We start from the raw sequence: 26,505 nt of genomic DNA, 5'->3' as shown, positions 1-26,505 counted from the left end.
AGATTAATAAATATTTTAAAACATCTGACATATAATTTAACATGTATTGTTAAAATTGTAAAAATTTTAAAAACGAATTTAATTACCTATTATAAAATCTGCTTCCAAGCGACAAATAATATAAATTTTTCGCAAAATATAAAACATACATGATTTACTTTAAAAGAATGTTTGTAAAAATAATTTCCTGCAACGAGAAGCATATTTCGACAAGACATTGGCTAATTGTAAGTGTCACTTAAAACTCCGCAAATACGATCGTTCGAAGCATCCGCCTGATTCTAAAATTTAACATATTAAAATAAAAAATTGAGGAATCTTTCTGAAAATTTACGGAAAACTTCTAAAAATAGTAATAAACAAACGTCTCACTGGAAGTTTGTTAAACAATAAAATTCCCCACAGACTGTTTGACGGCAAAGATAAGGGACTGTGATTATTGATCAATCTGTCTCTATTAACAATTAAATCATTATCAAATGTTTAATTTTTTTTTTTTTTTTATGAATTGACAGTAGCAAGCACTATTAGCAAGTGATATAATAAACCTTGGTTTTAGTGCAATAGTTGTTTTCGAACACATATCGTCTTCAAGGTAATACTTAAAACACTACTTTATTGTTTCAAAAACTTTAATTGCGTTTTTCTCAAATCGTGTTTTTTCGCTCGCCGTGCAATGCAACTCAGCCAATTTTTAACCGATATTTATGAACCTTACCAGAAATCTTCTTTAACTTACTGGCTATTGGATGACGAACTCCTTTTTTTAAAAATTTTAAACAATTTTTTTTGTAGATTGTTTATAAAAAAATTTATTTTTTTTCAAAATAATTCCAAATTTTCTAAAAAAAATTTTTTAATTTCCTCTTCATCATGCAAAGCGTATTTGTGTATTTTAAGGAAAAAAATTTTATTTTTATTTTGGTTGAGATTTGAGACCAGTGGGCTGCACGGCGCAAAATCAAACATCTAACTTCAAACGCCTGTAATGCCGTCATTTTGTAATATTTTAAATTAAGGGGGGAACACCAGTTGTAACTCAAAAAATAATGCTTTTTTCAAGAATATTTTCCAAAAGAACAATGAATCTTTTTAAAGAATACTATTTATTAGTTAAAAGTACATGTAAAAAGCTGTAATTTAAAAGAAAAAAAAAATTTTTTTAACAAAAACTTTTGGAGATATGAGCCATTGAAGTGGCGTCTTAAGAAAAAAGGCGAATTGCGGTGACCAGCATTCTGCAAGTATACTTCGTCTGAAATACAAAAATGAAATTGATTTACATTTATTATAAGATTATCTAGTTCGTGATCGAAGGATTTAAAAAAAAAAAAAATTTGACAAAATGGCGACCTGTCAAAGTCAAAAGTATGATTTTCGTTAAAAAAATACGGTCGATTTTCAGCTATATAAAAAAAAGTTTTGCATAAAAAAAAAATCCTTCGATCACGAACTAGACTTATATGTGTAAATGAAGCACACTAAATTTTAAATAAATCGGTTTAATGGTATTCGAGTAATCGTGGTCACCGACTTGGAAAATGTCATTTTGAGAAAAACGCATTCAAAGTTTCAACTTACTTTTTTTTGTTCAGAAGAAATTTTGTTTCCAAGTAACAAAGAGTCATCGATTCCTGGACCATATAATAACTCTTCCGCAGTGGTTGCCGTTTCTAAATCATAGGAAAAGGCCATCTGTCGTTAGGGTCAGTTATGGCTGGCCACCTTGTATGAAGCCACGGGACGCGCCGATGCAGTGTTCTGTATATCTCATTTATTTTTCACCGGATCAACTTTGAAATTTACAGACACATTTCTAAATATGTATACTTTAAGAAAATGCACAAAAAAAAAAATTGATTTTTCGAAAGTTACAACTGGTGTTCCCCCCTTAAAAAAGTTATTATACATAACTTATATTGTACACTTTAAGGTAAGCTTTATTTCAATTTAATAAACTTTATTATTTTTTATTAATTTTGAAAAAACATGCACTTACACGAGTTTCTACCCTTAACAATTAATTAAAGACTTACATGTTAATTAATTTTTTTAAATATGTACAATTTTTATTTACAACAAAACAAACATTATAAACGTAAATTGTTATGTATCTGTGAGTCCTAAATTTTACATAATTTTTAGAGGAAACTTAAACAATTAACCACTCTGGTAGTCATAATGGACTTGACGATATGCTGAAGTTAAAACTGTCGTTTGTGTTGAATGCTTCACGATGGTGTCTGGACTACTAGGATTCTCGATATCAGCAATTGCACCTTGGTATCCTTCTAAATTAGTTCTTTTAATAGTCATTCCAGTTTCGTAAATATCACTTGCATGGTGCTGTAACGGTGGAGAATGATATACTGTAAAAATATATTTTTCTTATACACAATAAAAAATCATTAAATTGTTTTAAAATATATTCTCTAAATTTTCTCAATAATATTATCAAAGAAATTAGTTGCTCTACATACATTGAGCAATAGCAATTTCATTTCTGGGATCTCCTAGAGTGAATCTCGCAGGTTTTTTTGACGCTGAACACGAATCTGAATTTAATTGTTCCATCACCCTGGGTTTTTGAGAAATTTCATCTTGAAAATTTTAAAAATGCAATTTTTAGGGTACTTTTTGTTGTTTTTATAAGGGTACACAAATTTTGAGGTTTTTGTGATATGCATATGAAAGCTCATACCTTGTTGAAAAATTTCCAATTTAGATATTTTAAAAATATTTATTTTTGTATGAGATATCCTTGTTTGAAGTTTGGGTTTCAAAAAATTAATAGGATTCGTTAAAACTTGTTTCTCGAGGGTTTCCAGGGTCAGGATTTTGAAAAAAATGTGGGTAAAGAATCCAAAAAACGTGTTTTTGAAGGTTTTTAGTATTTTTTCTTTTTAACCTTAACATGCTAGAGACTTCTATTTAGGGTTAAAATAAATCTTAAATAGTTCTGAGTTCAGATTCATGTTCAGCGTCAAAAAACTTAGAGGATGTACGCAATTCCAGAAATAAAAAAAAATAAATTCTGTTGCACACTAATATTTTGCGTAATAGTTATCAGAGTTTTATTATTAATTCTACAATGTAAAAATATTGTCAAAAATATTGTGAAAATCTCGAAGTCAATCACGGTGTTCTTGAACCAAGTTTAAATCAAAGGTCAAGCGAAATGAGATTTTTCTGTTGATTTCAATTCAAATTTTGTTTTAAAATTAATCATATTAAGAAAATAACCAAATGTAACTAACAAGGAGAACTCACTATTGGTTACAGGCTTTGGAAAATGGTATGTATATTTTCATATAGAAGGTCCTTAATTTAACACAGTTATGCTATTTTTAGCGGCTAACAGAAGGACTTTTTTTTAAAAAATTATTTTTTGTTTTCACGCATACATAATTAAAATTTTTATTTCATAAGGGCTTCATTTTATTAAGGCTTTTTTAATTTTCTTTTTCTTAAGAAAAAATTTTCCGTGTTTAAAAAAAAATCTTAAAAATCCATACAAGGTTTTTTTGCTATCAGAGAGGTTTCTAATGTATTTTTGTGTCCTGAACACATATCAGGGTTCTAAAATTGCGTATAACGTTAGGATTTTGAGTGAAGTGAGGGTAAGGATCCCCAAAAATGTGTTTTTGAGGGTTTTCAGTAATTTATTACTATAACCCAACGTGCAAGACACTTATACATAGGATGAAATTAAAGGCTAAGATGTACACTTTAAGTCCCATATGCGCAAGATAAACAAAAATTTTGAAATTTTTAAAAAATGGGTTAATAACCCTAATAAACTTTTTGGCTGTCTTCAACCTAACTTTTTCAAAATTAAAAGTTTTTTTATCATGAACATATGGGTCTTAACGTGTATATCTTAACCTTTAATTTAAGCCTATGTATTAATGTCTTGCACGTCGGGTTAAAGAGAAACAAAATACTTAAAACCCTCAAAAACACATTTTTTGGGGTCCTTACCCCCACTTTACTCAAAATCCTGACATGAAACGCAATTTTAGAACCCTGATATGTGTTCAGGACACAAAAATACATTAGAAACCACTCTGATATCAAAAAAAAACTTATAGGCCTGTGCTATTGTTTTCTTTGCTGCACGCATTGCATTTCAAAATTAAAATTTTTTTTTATTTTATTCGTAATAATCACTTTTTTGAATCATTATTAATTTTATTAAAATTTTGAAAATAATTGAGTTGTACAAAGAGTCACAATTGAAGTTATTTACAAATAAACAAATATTACATTTTTTCTGTGTTATTTTCTTAATTTTAGCTTGAATCGAAATATTAATTCTTTTAAAAGTTTATTTAAAACCTTAAAAACCGTTGTAAAGGCCATACATTTTTTTAAAGCAGCTAAACACACTAAAAATTTTAATTTGACTTTTTACATAAAAAATATTCTTTCTTTAACAACCCTTTAAGTTGTTTCATCGAAATCAGAGAAAAAGACAAAATTCTGTTTGGAAATCAGAAAAAAGTTAGTGAAAATAAAATTTTGTGTCAGCGCTGATTAAATTATATTAAAATTTAATATGATTTTATTTTATTGAAATAAATTAAATGAACAAGTATGTAATTAATTAATTTAATTATAAATAAATAATTGTTGAAATTAATAATAATTTAATAAACAAAATTATTTTTAAATCAATAAAATTAAGGAACAATCAAAATCTAAAAAATTCTTATTCTTAAATATTTTTAATTGTTATATAACAAAAGTAGTAATAATGATAAATTATTTTCATTTAATTTTTTAATTAATTATTATTGTTTCCTTCAATTTACTAAAAAAATGATAACTATTATCATTAATTTTTTGACAAATATGATAAATTTAAAAATTTTAATATTATTTAATATTATTGTTTAATAATTATTAAAATTAAATTATTATTATAAATAATAATTTTTTAGTAATTGTCGACAGTATGAAGTATGAGTGTGTATTGTAAAGAGTGGGGAATATTGCACAGTAGGGTGGCCCAAAAAAAATAGTCATGCTGCCGCCCCCAGAATTGTTCAAAATGGAAAATAAAGAGACCCGTATTTATTTATTTTGAAATTATTTAATATTTAATGGCGCCGCCAGGCCCTTGAAGTTTCCCATGTATTTTGTGTCGGGAACAGATGATTTGATGAACATTTAAAAATTGTTTAAACAAATTATTGTTGTTATTATTTAATTTTTCAAAATAAAACTATAAAGATGCAGTTTTTTCAAAATTTTTCAACTTACCTTGCTGACTAACATAATAAATAAAAAGTAATTGTCAAAGTTAACAATATCATTTGTTTAAACAAATTATTATTGTTATTTATTAATATTTTAAACACAAAGCTAAGAAGTCAAAGTTTTTTCTTAATAATTTTAAAACTTTCGTTGCTGGCTACAATTACTAGTGATGAGAAATTATCAAAGTGTTAGATTAAAATTTGTTTAAACAAATTATTGTTCCCTCTTAATTTGAATCAGTGAAATTTTCACTGATTTGGATTCAGAAAACGACTTCTGGCTGTTTCGATGAGTGAAATAGCTAGAAGTCGGTTACTGAGCCCAAAATGATGAAAATTCCACTGATTCAAATTAAGAGAGATGTTATTCATTGATTATCTAAAAAGTTTTTTCTGAATTTTATATTATATTTTGACCTGTTAAATACGATTCTGGTGCATGAAATTTTAAAAGATTGGTTGATTTTATTATACTTATTATTAGACAAAACTTTGGATCGCTAATTACAAAGCTGCCATTAAATTCGTCTTCAATGATCCCGAAAATCTCCATTTAACGAGTTTCATACGAATGCGATTAGTTTTTAAAGAATCTCGTGTCATACTTGATCCGTAATTTTGAATTTTTTAAAATTGACATCAGATTTGTTATCAGCGACCTCAAAAACTTCTACGTAATGTGTTTTAAGCCAATTCGGTAAATTTAAAAAATAAGCCTACCATATTGTATCTGCAAGTTAAAATTTTTTAAAAGTAACTTCAGATTTGCAATCAGCGACTGCAAAATACAGCGAGTAAGGAAGTATAAGTTAATTTAAGGAATTTAAAAAAATTTTGCCCCTAACATGGGCTATTTAAATGGTGCAGCTATTATACTGCAGAACATGTTAGAAAGGGATCTTTTGTATTTGCCTTGTGGGCATCACATTTGTGAAATCGTTTTGAGAAGTGTCTTTGATGTTAAAATGCCTTCCTCATCTGGTCCCAATGTACCTTTATTAAAAGGTTTTAAAGAATTTTGGCCACAAATTGATCAGAATAAAATCAAAACTGGATTTCAGGATACAGAAATTAAAGATATTTTAAAAGATGAAAAATCCCAACTTGATAACTTTATAAATGATACTTTAAATTTCAAACATCCTCGTGATGATTATAAAGAACTGTTAATTCTTTCTAAGCTTTTTCTTGAAGAACATCCGACTTGCATGAGTTTTTATCGTCCAGGCGCTTTTCATCATGCACGTTGGATGTCCAAAGCAATATATTGTTTAAAAATATTTTTTTTTAAGATCAGTTTAAGCGAACTGCAAAGGAAAAGAAAGCCATTTATGATATATGTTTGTTCACTGTAAAAGTTTATATTAAAGTATGGTTTGAAGCACCAATGGCTAAAAAAGCACCATTTAATGATCTAAAGTTATGCAAAGATTTAATAAGATATAAAGATATTGACCCTGCTATATCTCAAGCCGCAAGCAATAAAATAATGAACCATTTGTGGTATCTAAATTCAGAGAATATAGCTTTGTAATTTTTTGATGATGAAATTTCTGTTCAAACTAAAAAAGCAATGATTAATTCTCTTAAAGAAAAAGTACAAAACGAAGAAGGTATTAAGCGAATAATGATACGTGAAATTAATGAAATGAAAAACAGGAAAATCCAAGACTTTGTTTCTACGCAAACAAAACGATTCTTTGAAAAATTAAATTTAAGTACAGATTTTTTGGAAACAGATCCTTCAACTTGGAGCAACGATCCAAGTTATAAAGAATGTAACGAAATTATAAAGAAACTGAAAGTCGTCAATGATACTGCAGAAAGAGGTGTTAAACTGATTTCTGAATGCAATAAAATTTTAACAAATGATGAAAATCAAAAGCAGTTTTTGCTTCAAGTTGTCAAAGATTATAAAACTCGTTATCCTAATACTAACAAAGAAACATTGTTCCAGGCTTTATAAAAGTTTCACTTTAAGTATATAAAGTTCTAAATATGTAAGTTTTATATAATTTTAATATATGTATTATTCAATTTAATTTACTAAAAATTGAATTAAAATTTAAAACTGCATAAATGTGAATAAAGAAATTTAAAAAAACATTTGTTATGTTGCATACACTTTTATTTAATTTAATAAAAAGCAACGACTACACGTTTAAACAGTGGTTCAAAAAAATTGTTTGGTTCTTAATATTTAGATATTTTTATAAATAATAAAACTTGTGAAATTAATAATGTGTCTCTAAACGTTTTTTTCTAAAAATAAATAGCAATAAAGATTTTTTTAAAATTTATAATTGTTATTTTTTAATAATTAACTTGTTTTGGTGGTGGTAGTCAGGAAAGTAAGATGTAAAATTAAGAAAATACTACGAGTTTTTTAGATGCATTATTAGAAAAGCAATGAATAATAACAATAATTTGTTTAAACAAATTTTAATTTTACACTTTGATAATTTCTCAACACTAGTAATTGTAGCCAGCAACGAAAGTTTTAAAATTATTGAGAAAAAACTTCGAGTTCATAGGTTTGTGTTTAAAAGAGTAATAAATAACAATAATAATTTGTTTAAACAAATGACATGGTTAATTTTTGACAATTACTTTTTATTTGTTATGTTAGTCAACAAGGTAAGTTGTAAAATTTTGAAAAATCTGCATCATCATAGTTTTATTTTGAAAAATTAAAGAAAAACAACAATAATTTGTTTAAACTATTTTTAAATGTTCATCAAATCATCAGTCATAATGAGTAACTCGATAACAAATAAAACCTATAAAAAAAGCGATAAAATCATTAGAAACACTTTTAAACACGAACTTTACTTTTTTTGCAATTATGGGGTTTTTTGCGGCCCTGTAAAAAATAGTTAAATTAATTTTTTTTGTAATAATTATTAGAACTTCATAGTTTGGACATTCTTGAAAAGAAATATTGTTTGCCGATTAAAAAATATTAATTTTTAACAATGTTATTGCAATTTTGCGAAAAAGCAGCTTTTCCCCATATAAAATACATGGGAAACTTCAAGGGCCTGGCGGCGCCATTAAACATTAACTAATTTCAAAATAAAAAAATAGGGGTCTCTTTATTTTCCATTTGGAACAATTCTAGGGGGCGGCAGCAAGAAAATTCTAAAAAAATAATTTTCCTGTGTATTTTTGGGCCACCCTATTGCACAGTCCTTTAAAACTAATGCATAAGCAGGTGTGGTCAGATTAATTAACCTGTTCACTTTATTTTTAAACTTAAATTTTCATCAGAATAAATATCTTTAATAATAACATAATGTTTATTGACTTTAATTATTATACACTTTTTTTCATTGTTTCAATTGTCATTTATAAATAAATTGTCAATGCTGTTAAATTAAATTCTGATATTAAATTTGAACTGCTTTGTTTCTTAATAACCAGATGGCGCCCTATTACTTAGACCAACTTAATAATCATAATCTTGGCGAGAATCATTTTAATTCACTTGAAGTTTGCCAATCAATAATTTTGATCCGGAACTCAGAATTATACGCAGCAAAAGTGAACTGTAATGAACTGTAATGAACTGAAAATGAATCTGTAAGTGAAATTGTTCCATCACGTCTCAATTTTAAGAAAAATGGGGTCAAAAATCGCATTTTTAGCAGTTTTGAAGCACTATAAAAAAAGATCGCGACGTAATAAACAGCTCAAATATGGCTTAAATGAAAGTTCGAATCTTCAAATTTAATCTCTAAAAGCAAAAAATTATGTAGCTCTAACTCAAAATTGTGGTGAACAATTTTTTACCGCCTGTGCGCCAAGCATATATTGTTCCCACTATGCTATGAAACAAACTGCCATAAAAAGTCGCCAAGGACACAAATCGATTTTAAATTCGCTTGAAAATCGTTACTCGGGGGTGTTTAGGATCGCTGATGACAAATCTGATGTTAGTTTTTTAAAATAAAATATGGCGGACAACTTTTTGAAAAATTGATTCGATTCGTTAAAAAAATTTTACTTGGGAGTTTTTGAGGCAGCTGATTACGAATCTGCTGTTAGTTTTTTTAAATTCAATATTGCGAATCCAATATAGCGGATGACTTTTTGAAAAATCTATCAAATTTGCCTGAAATTTTTCACTCTGGGGTTTTCGAGGTTACTAATTATGAATCCGTTGATAATTTTTGAAAATCCAATATATCGGTTTCAATATGGCTAAGGAATTTAAAAAACTTCACATTTTGTTTGAAAGGAGTTATTTAATATATAATTTAAATGTTTTATTTTTTACTCAATTGGATAAACCTTCTTTTCAGTAGTACAATTATACAAAAACTTATTTTGTTATAGATGTAACGTATTTTTTATTTTGCACGATCAAAGACTTTAATTTTACTTCTTTTACATTTTTAAGGAGTTCAATTGGTGAGCTCTCTGTCAGATTGCTTCTAATTTTTTTTATTGATGAAAAAAGCGGACGGTAAAGAGGAAGCCTAAAGCTATCGTTTGTTTTAATTTTCACACCGTATTAATTCGCTTGGTCGTTTTTTCTTTTCAGTTCTACTTTTCTTGTGACATTTAAAAGTCTCGCAGTTATAAGAAACAAAAGTTATAACGCGTGTTTACATATTTTTAAAACTTTATTTAATTCAATGTCCTTATAATATTTTGTAAAGCCTAACTGCAATCTAAGCAATAGAGCAATGACTTTCAAGTCGCTACAAAGGGTATAGCGGCATAAGCATGCAAAATCGGCCTTTGCCTCAAAAAAGTCGAAACTTATACCAAATGTTGGTACCAATGAGACAAGACATTTCACCAAATTTTAATAAAAAATATTCATTTTTATGGGAGTTATGGAGGGGGAAAGCAAAATCAAAAAATGCGTTTTTCTCAAAAACGTCTTAACCGATTTCAATAAAAAAAATTATGAGTTATGTAGACTTGTGAGAGAAATTTAAAAAAAAAATTTTAAAATTGTTGCCCGGAAAAACCCGGAAAAAAAATGTTTGAAAAATTTTTTTAGGGGTGTTATTTAAGAGGTACCACTTTGAAATTTTAACCAAAATTACTTCATAGTGTCTACTTTAAAATATATTTTTTAAAGATTTTTTAATTCTGGGGAACATGTTAAAAAAAAATAAAAATCTAGGGCATTCGTCTTTTTCGAGCATAATAGCAGTGCCGCTTATGAAAAAGAGTCATTTTCTGCTTCGTATCACTTCGTTCAATTTTTAAACAGAGACAAAAAAGATTTCAAAAATTTTTGCCCGTTAAATACCCTGAAATTTTTTTTAAAAAAATTTATATTGTTTCCAGAGTTCACCACGTGGAGGTTGCAGTACGATTTTAAACTCCTTATATTTTTTTTGTAATTTTTATGTTTTTAAATGTTTTTAAAAAATTAGCTTTGTTAAAATAAATTATTTTTATGAACATGTAATCTAGATGGTTTTTTTCAATCTTCTTCACTGTCACTATTAATCACAGGAATAATGTTATTTTTCAGAAATAAATTATTAAGAATTTCTGCTGGTTTAATAATTTTGGCCAAATATCTGACATGTGACAAATAATAAATAATCGCGGCAATGTGAGAACAGCACCAAACTGTTGTTCTGCCATTAGCACATTCACATGCGTAATGTGTTACTCAATGAAAAATACTTTCAGATCATTTTCCGTCATTTCTGGAAAGTCTAATAAATCATTAGCCGTTATGCTTTGAAAGGGAAGTTTTCGACGAAACCATCCTTTTTCTTCAGCTTCAACGGCTAAAGCATTTTCAGTGTCTTTTTGAGCAAACATTCTATTCACAATGTCATCAAAAGTTTCAGCATCAGATTCGAATCTTTTTCCAAAAGTATTGTTCAAGTAAGAAGCAATTCTAAAATATACTTCAATTTTTGGTAATAGCTTATTATCAATTTTGTGGTCCAGAAGATGAAACTTTTGTTTTATTGCACCGTGAACGGATTCCACTGGCCATCGAACTTTAGTTACAAAGCGCGATTCATTACCTTCCTTTGTCGTCAATTGCTTTCGCTTTCCCTTTAGAGCCGGCATCAAAACTTTGAATTTTTTCTCTTCCAAATAACCCTTTATATCTCGGAAACCACGATCAAGTATGAAAACATCACATTCTTTCAGAAATTTTGATAAGCCATTTGGATCTTCCACGATAATATTTAAAATTGTTGCATCATTTTGATTTGCAGGGAAAGGCCCAACCATGTCAACAACAAACCCATCAGTTGTCGAGATCGTAAAGGGTTTACAGAGAGGTACTTTCTTTTGACCAGAGAAGGATTTTCTTTAGTACTCCGAATTTGTACTTTTTTGATGCCTTGCATAGGTACTATCACAAATCAAACACAGGTTTTTATCAACATCAGTTTCTTTATCATTTTGGTAGTATAATTTTCAATAAGATCATCTCTATCTACAGCTTGTATACCAAAATGAATTGGTAAAATGTCTTTTTCGAAAGAATTAATAATACTTGAGCAATACTCTGAAACTGATTGTTCATTTTCAAGTTGAAAGATAGAGCTTATTACTCTGTTTGAATTACCCGTACGCATTTTAAAAAGAAAAACAATTAATGCTTGATCAATAGAACGAGATTGGCGGTTTCTTAATGAAATCATTATGTCCTTTAACTGGTTAATATTATCCCATGTTAATCCTGTAAATACTTTGAGCTGTTTTTCTGACATGGTAGCTTCACCTATTTGATGCTATAGGCTGGAATCGCAGTTAACAGTGAGAGTTTCCATAAGACTGGATAACTCTGCTATAGTAAGACTTGATGTATTAGAGAGTACTTTTAAAAGACTAAGGTCTTCATCAAAAAATCTATTCTTAATTATATGACTCTCACAACATCGATTGCTAACGGGAATGTAGATTTTCTTTTTGATGTATGACTGCATACGAGCTATTTTTGGAATCACAATAAGATTTTTTGACGCTGTACAAATGCAGCAATATGCATGTGTAGAGACAGTTCTTTGAAAAGGAATTTCAATGTATTCATCATGAGAATCGTCTTTTTTGGATTTTATATTAATTTCGAATGGTGGATCCGATGATGATGCAACTAAAAAGTTTTCTGTATTATCTGATGTAGAATGTGCTGTAGACGATTTTAATTTATAAAAAAAGGCGACATTTATTACATAAAGTATCATTGACTAATATAGTCTTATTTAAACAGTTTGAAAAAGAATTTGCTTCTTCTGGATTTGCAACTAATTTTTTCCTACGACTACTATTCTTTAAAGAGCAGTTACAACTAGCATATTTTAAATGTACGTGTGGCAATTCAGACATCTTGATCTATAGTAAAGACTGAATGAAAGTTATTTGAATTTAGGAATATTTTTTAGAGACAACACTACAAGAAATGTTTTAAACATAAAATGACTTGGTTTCATTAAAAAGACCTAATCTTGTGCTGGGGTGACGCTAAGCAAACAATTTTTCTTTTTAGAAATTTTTTTCAATTATCAAAAACAATTTTCTTTTTTAGGAATTTTTTTTTCTTTTTTATGATGTATTGTTATTTCAATAACTATATTAGATTGTAAGAGTATATGTATATTGTACAAAACGGCTTGTCCTGTTTATTGAAATGAGGAGCAAGTTTTTAAAACCTGATAAATCCATATTTTCTTATTTCGAGAAATTCAAACAAATGACTTTCCACACATAACCACTAGAGTTAATTTTAAAATAAAAAATTTATAATAATATATTTCTATAACATTGTTTTTATATTCAAGACGTTATGTTTCTAATTGAATTTTGTCATAATGGAGTGATTTACAGGTTTTGGTAATTTTTTCTAATATAAAACATACAAATTGTAAATCATCTTGGTTATGTCAATAAGTTTTTAAATTAAAAATTTGTAATTAATAAATTTTTTTCCTTAAATTTAACAGTGACAGATCGATTTGTGAGGTCCTTAAAATATTAAATTTATGGTTATCTCCACTTTTTTGAAAAATGGATTTATCAAGTTTTGAAAATTTGCTCCTCAAATATATACAGTAAAACCTCTGTATATAGAACCCGCATTAATCGAATTTTCGCTTATATTAAATTTTTTTTCGGTTCCTTGGATCATTATATCTAAGTTTTTGACCCAGATATATCGAATTTCCGTATATATTCGATATTTTTTCTAGACCTTTCTGTTGAGCAGGACGTAGGGAAACACAAAAACGACACGATTGTTATGAAATAATAAGACGTATATTAAAAGAATCAAAATGCGTATTTTACAATGGATACAATATTACTCGACAGCGTCGATAGCAAAAGTGAGACGGCGTCGCTCGTCCACGAAAAGTTAAACTCAAAAATGAGCACCAGAGGGCTCCATTAAAATATTTAACCGTGGATCGTTCAAATGCAATCACTGTTAAATTATAACTTTAACACTTTCAAATTTGATGTACGTGGGTTTTACTGAAAATTTAAATTTCTCTTATACAAGTTTCACCATAATAAAAAATATATGATAAAGTTAACACTTAGAAAAAATTTTTGTAAAACTTTCAAAGTAGTACCTTTAAAATAACGCCCCCAAATTTTTTTTAAAAATTCAAAAAAAATTTCCGGGTTGTTACGGCAAAAATTTTTGAAATCTTTTTTTTCTCTGTTTAAAAATTGAACGAAGTAATACGAAGCAGAAAATGACTCCTTTCATAAGCGGCACTGCTATTATGCTCGAAAAACACGAATGCCCGCGATTTTTATTTTTTTTCAACATGTTCCCCAGAATTAAAAAATCTTTAAAAAATATATTTTAAAGTAGACACTATGAAGTAATTTTGGTTAAAATTTCAAAGTGGTACCTCTAAAATAACACCCCTAAAAAAAATTTTCAAAAATTTTTTTTCCGGGTTTTTCCGGTCAACAATTTTTGAAATTTTTTTTTTAATTTCTCTCACAAGTCTACATAACTCATAATTTTTTTTATTGAAATCGGTTAAGACGTTTTTGAGAAAAACGCATTTTTTGATTTTGCTTTCCCCCTCCATAACTCCCATAAATATGAATATTTTTTATTAAAATTTGGTGAAGTGTCTTGTCTCATTGGTACCAACATTTGGTATAAGTTTCGACTTTTTTGAGGCAAAAGCCGATTTTGCATGCTTATGCCGCTATCTCTTCAATAAAAAGCACTTCAATTAACTTCTTACTACGAGGCACAGGCATTTCAGCGGATGATGTTTCTGGATATTTTGTGGCATGTTTAGATTTAGTTGTAAATTCTTTAATTTTTATGAAACAAAAGTAACATTCTGAATGACCCTTTGTCTCTTTCCAAAACATGGATTTTGTAAAAGACATAAGTCGTCTTTTCTTTTTCCACACACTACAATTATTGACGCATGTCACGCAACAAATATGTGTTGCACAAGCCTTATCCTGATGTTCAACAGAAAAGCTAAATCATTCTTGGTAACATTTTTTCACAAAGGGTGTGAATTTTCGTCTTTGTAATTTCAAAATAAATTGTCCATACACATAACAAAATGTGTCTGGATGGTTAAGGCATTTGCTAGACATTTTTACTCGATGCAAACTTATAAATAATAGAAGGAAATACGAACAAACAATGAAAAGAACAACTTTAACTATACAGAAAATATTATAACGACATTGAATTAAATAAAGTTTTAAAAATATGTAAACACGCGTTATAACTTTTGTTTTTTATAACTGCGAGACTTTTAAATGTCACAAGAAAAGTAGAACTGAAAAAAACGATCAAGCGAATTAATACGGTGTGAAAATTAAAACAAATGATAGCTTTAGGCTTCCTCTTTACCATCCGCTTTTTTCATCAATAAAAAAATTAAAAGCAATCTGACAGAGAGCTCACCACTTGAACTCCTTAAAAATGTAAAAGAAGTAAAATTAAAGTCTTTGATCGTGCAAAATAAACAATACGTCACATCTATATCGAAATAAGTTTTTGTATAATTGTACTACTGAAAAGAAGGTTCATCCAAAATTATCAACGGATTCGTAATCAGTGACCTCGAAAACCCCAGAGTGAAAAATTTCAGGCAAATTTGATAGATTTTTCAAAAAGTCATCCGCTATATTGCATCCGTAATATTGAATTTTAAAAAACTAACATCAGATTCGTAATCAGCTCCTCAAAAACCCCCAAGTAATATTTTTTAAGCGAATCGAATCAATTTTTCAAAAAGTCGTCCGCCATATTTTATTTTAAAAAACTAACATCAGATTCGTCATCAGCGATCCTAAAAACCCCCGAGTAACGATTTTCAAGCGAATTTAAAATCGATTTTGTGTCCTTGGCGACTTTTTTGGCAGTTTGTTTCTTATCATAGTGGGAACAATATAAGCTTGGCGCACACGCGGTAAAAAATTGTTCTCCACAATTTTGAGTTACAGCTACATAATTTTTTGCTTTTACAGGTTAAATTAGAGGATTGGAACTTTCATTTAAGCCATATTTGAGCTGTTTATTACGACGAGATCTTTTTTTTTAGTGCTTCAAAAGTGCCACAAATGCGATTTTTGACACTTTGTCCTTGCACTTGCAGATTTGTGATCTGCGGCAAAAATCCTATAAGAATTACCGTCGTTTATTCTTGTAGGAAAAAAATCCCAAATTTTGTCAACCAGTGTTATTGATGGTATATGGTATTAAATTTGTTAAACAAATAATTGTAGCTTCCGGGGAACGGGGTGGAGGTGTGGAACTTCCAAATGCACTGCATTTGTCAGAACAACAGGAATGTCTCCTTATCATATTTTAAGTTTTCAATCTTTGATTCATAATCATGGGAATCGTGTTGTTGATAATAATAATAATAATAATAATAATAATAATAATAGTGGTAATGTTGGTGTTAAAAATAATAATAATAATGGTAATGTACGTTTTAATAATAATAATAATGGTAATGTTGGTGTTAATAATAATAATGCTGCCACTCCAAAGCCTAGGGAAAGTGTGATGGGAAAATGTTTTTTTTTAAATTTCAAATTTTTGTCAGTAGTAGAGTCAACGGAGGGGTAACCCGCACTGGTCTGAGCCACAGAGTGGGGGAACATGCCATGACAAAATTTCCTCGCCGGGCAGGTATACGGGGATGAGTTAGCAGAGAATCCTGATATGCTCGTCAGGACAACCTTGGTCTCCAGAATTTAAAAGAATATTAATTTCAAATTTAATTAATTACACTACCGTCCGAAATTGTGCGAACTCTGCTTTTTCAACAACTATAAAACTGTTCAAATCTTCAAAAATATTAAAAATAAAATTTTTTCCTCTTTATTTTATTAAAGTTAATAAAATTCTGAAAGAAATGACACCTTGACAAAGATAATATGTTAATTTTTCAATTAGATATCTAAGAAAAACCCAATTTTCAATGTTTTTACTATTTTTTTTATTTCTCTGGCAAAAATTAATATTTTTAAACGTTCTTAGGCTCATTGAAGTCGTATTTTGTAATGCAATTCAAATTATATAAAACAATTCATGTACACATTCTTCCCTAGCGTATGCAAACCGTCAAAGTTGGCTCATAAAATGTCAAAAAATTTAAATTTAATTCTACAATAAAATATAATGTTTAAAAATCAAGTAAAGATTATGTACATGAATTGCTTTATATAATTTGAATTGCATAACAAAATACGATTTCAATGAGCCTAAGAACGTTTAAAAATATTAATTTTTGCCAGAGAAATAAAAAAAATAGTAAAAACATTGAAAATTGGGTTTTTCTTAGATATCTAATTGAAAAATTAACATATTATCTTTGTCAAGGTGTCATTTCTTTCAGAATTTTATTAACTTTAATAAAATAAAGAGGAAAAAATTTTAGTTTTAATATTTTTGAAGATTTGAACAGTTTTACAGTTGTTGAAAAAGCAGAGTTCGCACAATTTCGGACGGTAGTGTATTAACCTTTGACTAATCTTTTGCTTTCTCTTTGCAGGTCAATGTGTCATCCTCTGGCATTGTAAAGTAATATAATTCCGTGTTAAAATATTGATGGCAAATTATGGGACGTTAAATTCGTTAAGATAAGCCATTGCAGCATGTCAAACACACTTATGCGAACATCATACACTTTAAACTTTATTTATTTATAATATCTAGTAAGGATGGTAATTTTGTTTTTGAATTTTAATATTGTAGTTAAGATGGTAAAAAGACGAGTTTTTGGCACAGCTGAAAAACAAAATATCGACAAAATAAATTGTTCTCCATAGGATTAAATAAAAGCTTAAACATTGTTCTTTAAGATCCAATATCAAAAAACTTAATATCGGATAATTTAAACAAGTAGGGACAGTTTTTGTGACTACACGCGCACGAATTTTGTATAATGCACAGAATTAAATTTTACTTTTCCTAATCGGGTATATACAATTGCATCTTATCTTAACTGCAGTGGCGGATACAGAAAGTTTCCTAAAAGGTGGGGGGGTCATCCATAGGCGCGATATTCGTCGACCATTCTTTTTTGTAATGTAAATTTTTTGCCTAAGGGGGTTGTCATAACCTTCCTCGATTCCGTATACTAGCTTAGGATAGTATATAATGTTATGGATGAATCGAACGGTTTTGTCAAAGCAAAAATCAATAATGATGTAAATACGAATGCCATCTAAGATAATTTTTATTATTATAATCTTCTATGAAAAATAATTAGTTTATGCGGTTAATGTAAGATACCTAAATGACAGAAAATAATATTAATTAAATGTAGGTACACGGTGAGCATAAATTAATTATTATCAAAAATGAAAACACCCACGATTTTCTTTCTGGATTATATTATAGAACAAAAAAGAATATACAGTACTCTCGGAAATTGTCGGTACGCCTGTTTTGCAAGGAGTAAAAATTTGATGCTGACTTTAAAGCAAGATTTTTTGGTTAGAAAAAGGTAGAAACTTGTAACTTAGATGGTTGGGAAGCTGATAAAATTCTGCGTATGAATGTATATTAAAAAATTTTTTAGCATTTATAACACCGAAATGATTTCAAGAAAAAATTATGCAATTTTCCTACTTTTGGTACTAATGTTTTTGACTCCTGGCATAATCTAAAATAATGTATGGTAAAATTTCACTGGGGGTCGATTACGTAACTTTCCCACATCTCACTTCCCACATTTTACATCCCACTTCCCATATCCTACATCTCACTTCCTACATTTTACATCCCACTTCCCACATTTTACATACCACTTCCCACATCCAACATCTCACTTCCTACATCTCACTTCCCACATTTTACATACCACTTCCCACATCCAACTTCTCACATCGCACTTCCTACATCTCACTTCCCACATTTCACATCCCACATCTCACTTCCCATATTTCACATCCCACTTCCCATATCCCACTTGCCATAAATCACATGCCACTTTCCACATTTTACATCCCACTTCTCACATCTCACTACGCATCTTTCACATACCACAAATGTGGGAAGTGAGATGTGGAATGTGAAATATGGGAAGTGGGATGTGGTATGTGAAAGATGGGAAGTGGGATATGAAATATGGGAAGTGAGAAGTGAGATGTGAAATATGGGATGTGGGAAGTAGGAACTGGGGTGTGAAATATGGGAAGTGGGATGTGAAAGATGGGAAGTGGGATGTGGGAAGTGGGAAGTAGGGTGTGAAATATGGGAAGTGGGATGTGAAAGATGGGATGTGGGAAGTGGGAAAGTTACGTAATCGACCCCTTGATCTCCATATCGTCACCTTAATCAGCAAACCTCGTAACTCCATTTAATGCAACTTTACAGGAGAGCAAAAAAACTGTTTAGAAACATTAAATTTCATATTTACGCAAAATAATAAGTTTCATTAGATGTTAAAGGACTCCTTATTCAAATTAATATGAAAATCTGTAATTTTGTTCTTTTTACAACTATTATTTTAATGATGGAGTTACGAGGTTAGTACTTCTTACAAATTTAAACTTTCAGGAGTTACGAGGTTTGTATTTTGCACGAATATAAATTTGAACTAGTATAACCGGACATTTTTCTGTGTGTATAACACTAAATATATATTATTTTATATTTAAATTTGTCAATTTTTGAAATAATTAAAAATTTTAATTATAATTTTATTTACTACTATCAATAACTGTTACTTTAGTAATACAAACCTAAAAATTGTAGTTCTTAAACTTTAAGGGAGAGCCACAAATTTGTTATAATTATAAAATCAATGAATTAAAAAAATAGAAACTTTAGTCAGATGATTATAAATAATTATTTATTTAAATTCAAGTTAATATAACAAAAAGGCACAATGTTGTACGTTGTATGTAATTCAGTCTTAATGACAATTAGATTAGATTAGATTTAATATAAAAACACATACCGAATACTTTTTGACACCATAGGTTTTTCATTTAATAAAATCAATTATTGTCTAAAAAAATTGTTACTTTTATAAAAAAAAATGTTCTTCTCAGTCTTATATTCCAAAACTGCAAAAAAATGAAATAATAAATTCTGTAAATTTACGAAATTCATAAAATATCTTATAAATTCAAAGTAATCATTATAAAAATGGTATGTAAATTATGTGTTTCTTTTTTACATCATAACCTATAAAATTGTTGCTATATTTTATTAAGAGGAGTACATTATATATTATATATTGCAAATTTACAGAAGAAAACATTTAATTTTATAAGTTTAAACATGTAAATGTTGTTAGTTCCAAAATGTAAACATACCCAATAACACATACAAAATACATCGAATTTCTCATGATTTTATACTTCCGTATTTCTATTATTTTATTGACATAATGAAACTAAAATACTGACTGAAATTTACCATTGTATCCAAACAGATGTAATTGTTTCATTAAAAACTAAAAAACACAGGTTTCTAACTTTTGCCACTGACATTAATTTGCTCATTGTTGACGACTTCTGTCATCTTGAATAATCATAGATGGAGTTACGAGGTTTGCTATTTCAAATTTTTCGCCGTGGAGTTACAAGGTTTGCTGGGCAGAATTTTTAGATTACATTTATTGCATAAAAGTTATTTCCTTTGAAATTTAGATTTCTTTATTTATAAAGAATTCAAATAAGTGAATTTTGACAAAAAGTGGAGTTACGAGGTTTGCTGATTAAGGTGACGATATGCCTTTGGATAAATAATGCCATTAGAGGAACTGGCCATATTGGATTGTAGTATAAGTACATAATTTTTCCGTGTAAGTCAGGTGGTTAGTGACAGTGAATCAGTGTATTCACTGTGATCATTCATCTCGATCAATCGTGGGTTTTAAGTCAAGTGTTTTTATATATTTATTTGTAAACAAATAATGGTTTTATTGTGTTCCTACTGTAGTTCGTGTAAAGGCAGTGGAATAACTTTTCATAAGTAAGTATCGATATTTTTTACAATGAAAATAATTTTCTCCATAATAAAAAATAAATAAATGAAAATAAATAAAATAAAAACAGACAAAATTTATGTTTAATTTTTTAATGTGTTCCAAAAATTTTGGACAAAAATGTTTCAATTCTGGTAAGAGAGCGTCCATTAATTACGTGAGCAAATTTTCCTTAAATTTAGACACCTTCCTACCCTGAGGTGCGATTTTTGCTACCCCCCCCCCCTAACTTGAGATTTACCTTAAAACTTTAAAATCTTTACATATTTGTTATGTTTTTTACTTTATGATACTAAAGATATATACATCTAAGAGCGAATAATGATGGATACCACATTTTTCTGCGAAAAAAAATGTTTCTTTCATTAATTAGTAATTTATTGATTTAAATCAAGTGTTTTTTTTAGAATAACATTTTTATTTCTAAGTCGTTTGGTTTTTTAATAAATACTATTAACTGTAAATTAAACTAATTTAAAGAAGATATATTCATTACAATTATGTACTCTTTTTTGTAATAAAATATTTACTTTAATAGATAATTTCTTCCTTGGCCGATTCCACGTGAAATTTACATATGACCCTTTAAATTCGTCTAAATATATTTGTTTATATTCTTTGTAGAAAAACATGAAATACGTATTTTTTATTTTTGAAAAATCGGACAAATTTTTTTATTTATGAATTCTCGAAATTTTGGCTTTGCGAAAGTAGACCTTTCTTTAATGGATAATATCTCTAAAAATATTAAATTTGGCAAAATCTTGCTACAGAATGAAAGTTTTGTTTTTTCTTCAACTTTTAAGAAATTCAAGAAACATTTTTTTTTAACTTTTAGTAAAAAAAATTAACTTTGTATAAACAAATTATTTTTTTTTAATTTGGCCCCAATTAAATTTTGTTTTTTTGATTCATTCATGCCTGAAAATATAGAGAAGATTTTGCAAAAAGAGCCGGAATGGGCCTGATGAGTTAAATAAGTTTAAATAAATTTTTAAAAATTGTTTGCAAGCTCCACACGCGCTACGCTACACAATGCACAGTGGGACAGTTAACATAGGGCCTACTTTTAACCGCTTTTGACGTTCTTGGTCTTTTTTTAAAGATGATATAATTCTGCATAACGCTTTTGATGAACGCCTTTATAATCAATTTTAATGATTTCAGTTTCTTATTACAAAATTAATGAAATATTGAGAGAACTGTGCAATATTATTAGTCACATTAAACGACTAATACTTTAATTAATTTTTACACATAGCATTGTTTAAACAACCCTTAATTAACAAATAGATAGTACCGCTGCTTTAACATGTTTAAGATTTGGTTTTGCTTTAAATTTTTTTAAAGACAATGTATTTTTATAATATTTAACAAAATCAATAATTAATTAAATAATTTTTATATTTATAATAACAATTTTATATAAACAAAATATTTTTTTGTTATTTTTAAGCAGTCTCTTTACAGCTCTTTTCTTTATTTTTTAATTATTTTTTTCATACTTTTATTTAATGTAAATACTAGCAATATTGAAACTAATGTTAGTTAACAAATTTACAAAATTATTGCTATCAGACATTGTAAATTTTTTTTATATACGGGGAAAAATTATAATAATAATTATTGTAGTTAAGATGGTAAATAGGTGTCTCCTATTAAGTATTTCATTAACCTAATCAGATATGATAAGGTAGAAATTTAATTGACTAACCGCATAGAGATATAAGAATAGAGTGCGCAAGCCTGTACAATTTCCATGTTACGCTGCGACAAACCAATAGAAGAAGACAGATGCAACTAGTGAGCCCTGCCTTCCTTCTTGTCTTACTAACTCTGAAACATCAGTGAAACAAGGATGGGAAAGGGGCCTACAAATCGAATCTGTCTCTTTCTGTCCAACGCATATAATAATCTGTCGTTTTTTCGAGCCTCTTGCGCACTCTATTCTTATATCTCTATGTGACCAACAGTCAAATTTTTATGTACGAAACTCGTACAAATATTTTTCTTACATGGATTCTGAAAAAGTGGGTCGTTTCTCGCTGCTGGGGAATGATCCCAGAACCTTATTATTGCCGGTAAGATGCTCTACCAATTGAGCTACAGAGAGACCCGATTCCACTCAATTCGGAAACCATGCACACGACTTTTCAACGTTAATATTAAGAACTTAAGAACTTAAGAAGATGGTAAAAAGACGAGTTTTTGGCACAGCTGAAAAACAAAATATCGACAAAATAAATTGTTCTCCATAGGATTAAATAAAAGCTTAAACATTGTTCTTTAAGATCCAATATCAAAAAAACTTAATATCGGATAATTTAAACAAGTAGGGACAGTTTTTGTGACTAAACGCGCACGAATTTTGTATAATGCACAGAATTAAATTTTACTTTTACTAATCGGGTATATACAATTGCATCTTATCTTAACTGCAGTGGCGGATACAGAAAGTTTCCCAAAAAGTGGGGGGGTCATCCTTAGGCGCGATATTCGTTGACCATAATGAAGCGACCATTCTTTTTTGTAATGTAAATTTTTTGCCTAAGGGGGGTTGTCATAACCTTCCTCGATTCCGTATACTAGCTTAGGATACTATATAATGTTATGGATGAATCAAACGGTTTTGTCAAAGCAAAAATCCATAATGATGTAAATGCGAATGCCGTCTAAGATAATTTCTATTATTATAATCTTCTATTAAAAATAATTAGTTTATGCGTGATCGTGTGCGTGGTTTCTGAATTGAGTGGCATCGGGTCTCTCTGTATCTCAATTGGTAGAGCATCTTACCGGCATTAAAAAGGTTCTGGGATCATACCCCAGCAGCGAGAAACGACCCACTTTTTTCAGAAACCATGTACGAAAAATATTTGTACGAATTTTGTACATAAAAATTTGAGTGTTGGTCAATTAAATTTCTACCTTATCAGACATGATTAGGTTAATGAAATACTTAATAGGAGACACCTATTTACCATCTTAACTACAATATTAAAATTCAAAAACAAAATTACCATCCTCACTAAATAATAATTATAATTATAATTTTTATAAATATAAAAATTATTTTATTATTTATTGCTTTTGTTAAATATTATAAAAATACATTGTCTTTAAAAAAACTTAAAGCAAAATTAAATCTGATACATGTAAAAGCAGCGGTACTATCTACTTGTTAATTAAGGGTTGTTTAAACAATGGTATGAGTAAAAATTAAATAAAGTAAGTATAAGTCTTTTTCCTTGACTAATAATATTGCACAGTTCTCCGAATATGTCATTAATTTTGTAATAAGGAATAGAAATCATTAAAAAAAATTTAAAAATTGTTTAAACAATTTAATTTTTTTCAAAAAACAAAATCAAAGTCGTTATACAGAATTATATCATCTTTAAAATAAGACCAAAATCGGTTGAAATCTGTAGGCTTTGTATTAATTGTCACACTGTGTAGCGTAGGGCGGCTGGAGCTTGCAACAAATTTTTAAAAATTCATTTAAACTTATGTAACTCATCAGGTCCATTCTGGCTCTTTTTGCAAAATTTTCTGTATATTTTCAGGCATAAATAAATTATAAAAAAACAACACTTCACCCTATCAATTAAACGAGGTTTTCGAGCATGTGTGGTATAAAAATTCTTAAAAGTAATTCATTTACTGCGAAAGAAGAATGGAATTTCATTTCAGAAAGAAAAGTAAAGTTTAAGGGTTGAGTAAATTGTTACAAACTGTTGAATTTATATTTGAATTGGAAAAATAACACGTATGAGATATGAAACAGGACAGGAAATTAATTAAGTAAATTAACACTTTATTGAACAATTAAGATTAAAAACATACACTTTAAAATTAGACTTTGTGACTTTAGACTTTTAAACTTGAGTTGAGACGTACGAGACTTTAGTGCATACCGCATAACTATAATAGTACGACTGACGAGACCCGGAAGGCCGGAACTGCACTCAGGTACCTAAAGTACCCGAATTTCCCTTTCCACCTAAATTTAACCTAACACTCTGACATTTGCTAAATATCGTTGTATTTCCAACACAAACATGTTAAAAAAATTGATGTTTTTTTTAACTACTAACAACGTCATTTGATTCTATGGTAAAAAGTACTAATGAAACGTGTATGATTTTTTTAAAATTTTTATTTTATTTTTACTTTGAAACTCTGATGCTCCCACCATTATTAAACGTTTATGACTTTTTTAAATTTTTCATTATACTTCTACTTTTTACTTCGAAATTCTGATGCTCCCATCATTATTAAACTTCTAGAAACCAAATTATTCTTCCGCTTCAGATAAGCTCGGAAGTTACTCACTGACAACAGTTCTCAGTTCCGTAATCATGTATATGTCCTTCTCGGATAATGATAAGACTGCAACCTCTGGACTACCCCTTAATGTCATCCACAAACTAATCCAACAAAATGACGGAATCAAAAAGTAAAAAGGGGCCTAAAACTCCCCCTTACTAACGGCAATCAGCGTGACTGGGTCGAACAGTTACACGAACTTCATTTAGTTGACGAAAAAATTCCTAGGTTATCTCATGGATATCCCGCGCGAGATATCCCCAAAATAATGCATGAATGAAACAAACCTGTGAATGCTGTCTAAAGATGGCAGACAAAGCCCAAAAGTGCTAACACGCTTAACGATAATTGAATTGTGAATCTTTTTCATGATTCGTTACAATAATTAAATTTTTATATTTAAACACATCTCGTATGGGTACTCCACAGGATGGAAATTTAGATATCTCAGGGATATCCTTTTGTTGTGTGGGTCATGTGCAATTGAATTTTCATATATACCATCTTTACAAATGTGGTTACTTTTCGCAAACATTAAATATCCCTTACTCTAGGTTTTTGTTACAATTCAATATACTACTTTTATCCTAATATTAAATTTTCATTTAATTAGATATAAAAACATACTTACTTGAAGTTTTAACTTTTCCATTATGCTTCTTTTGTCTTGCTCTTGAATTTTGAAACCAAACTTGTGTTACTCTTTTTGTTAATCCGGTAACATTTGCTATCCTCTCAAGATCCTGACCATCAGGGTTACTATCAAGTTGAAAGTTGGCTTGAAGAATGGCCAGTTGTTCTTCTGTAAAGGTAGTTCTAACCCTTTTTGATTTATTATATTTACCGCCATGCTCAGAATCACAATCTTCCGAAGAACTACTGTTATTGCCTTCTATTACATCCAAGTAATGAGTTTTGCAAAGTAATCGGGCGTCCAGAATGGCAAAATGTTCTCCCGTAGATAACTGACGTGAACAAGCATCACAGGCAAAGCAAGCTAAATGGTAAACTCTGTCTCTTGCTCTTCTTACCCAATCGCCGGCACCCATATTTCTCCCGCATTTTGCACACTTGGTTCCAAAGTTTCTGTTAAAAAGAAAAGCAAGATTCATTGTGATAATATGGAGTTTGTTAATTATAGGTTTCATTAATATTATAGATATACAACATGCGACAAATGCTTATTAATTTCTATCAATGATTTTTTTGATGTCTATAAAGAGTTAAAAAACGATAAACGATATAAACAGTACAAAAACAAGTTTAGTTTAAATATTATATAATCGTTCTTTCTTCATTCTATGTATGAGGTGAAATTCCTGAACTGTCCATGTCTAAAGTTCGAAGTTATTGAAGTGGCTTATAACTTTCCACACAGCACAGTATATTACATCGAGTTTACAAAAAGCATTTCATGTAAGAATTGTAAGATAACATCGTAAACTGTCAGTAGATTTATTTTTAACTTAAAATGT

At 28.9% G+C, this 26,505-nt stretch overlaps 1 protein-coding gene across 2 annotated transcripts in view; it reads right to left on the bottom strand.

Moving 5' to 3' along the window:
* Nucleotides 1-2,043: 2,043 nt before the first annotated feature.
* The window catches only part of LOC127284038 (LIM/homeobox protein Awh-like), an 83,379-nt gene continuing 58,917 nt past the window's right edge, over nt 2,044-26,505 (bottom strand). Inside the window, exons 3-4 of one of the 2 annotated variants that reach the window (XM_051309319.1) lie at nt 25,662-26,116; nt 2,044-2,369 (exon numbers count right to left, since the gene is read on the bottom strand). In XM_051309319.1, the coding sequence (XP_051165276.1) occupies nt 2,161-2,369; nt 25,662-26,116 (664 nt within the window). In that variant the 3' untranslated portion in view covers nt 2,044-2,160. The remainder of the gene's footprint in view (nt 2,370-25,661; nt 26,117-26,505) is intronic. The other variant, XM_051309320.1, reaches the window with a different exon arrangement.

The sequence above is a fragment of the Leptopilina boulardi genome, unplaced genomic scaffold (genome assembly GCF_019393585.1).
Source record: "Leptopilina boulardi isolate dan_hultmark-lab unplaced genomic scaffold, ZJU_Lbou_2.1 LbouV2_317, whole genome shotgun sequence".
Classification (NCBI taxonomy): domain Eukaryota; kingdom Metazoa; phylum Arthropoda; class Insecta; order Hymenoptera; family Figitidae; genus Leptopilina; species Leptopilina boulardi.
This window is presented reverse-complemented; position numbering and strand designations above follow the sequence as displayed.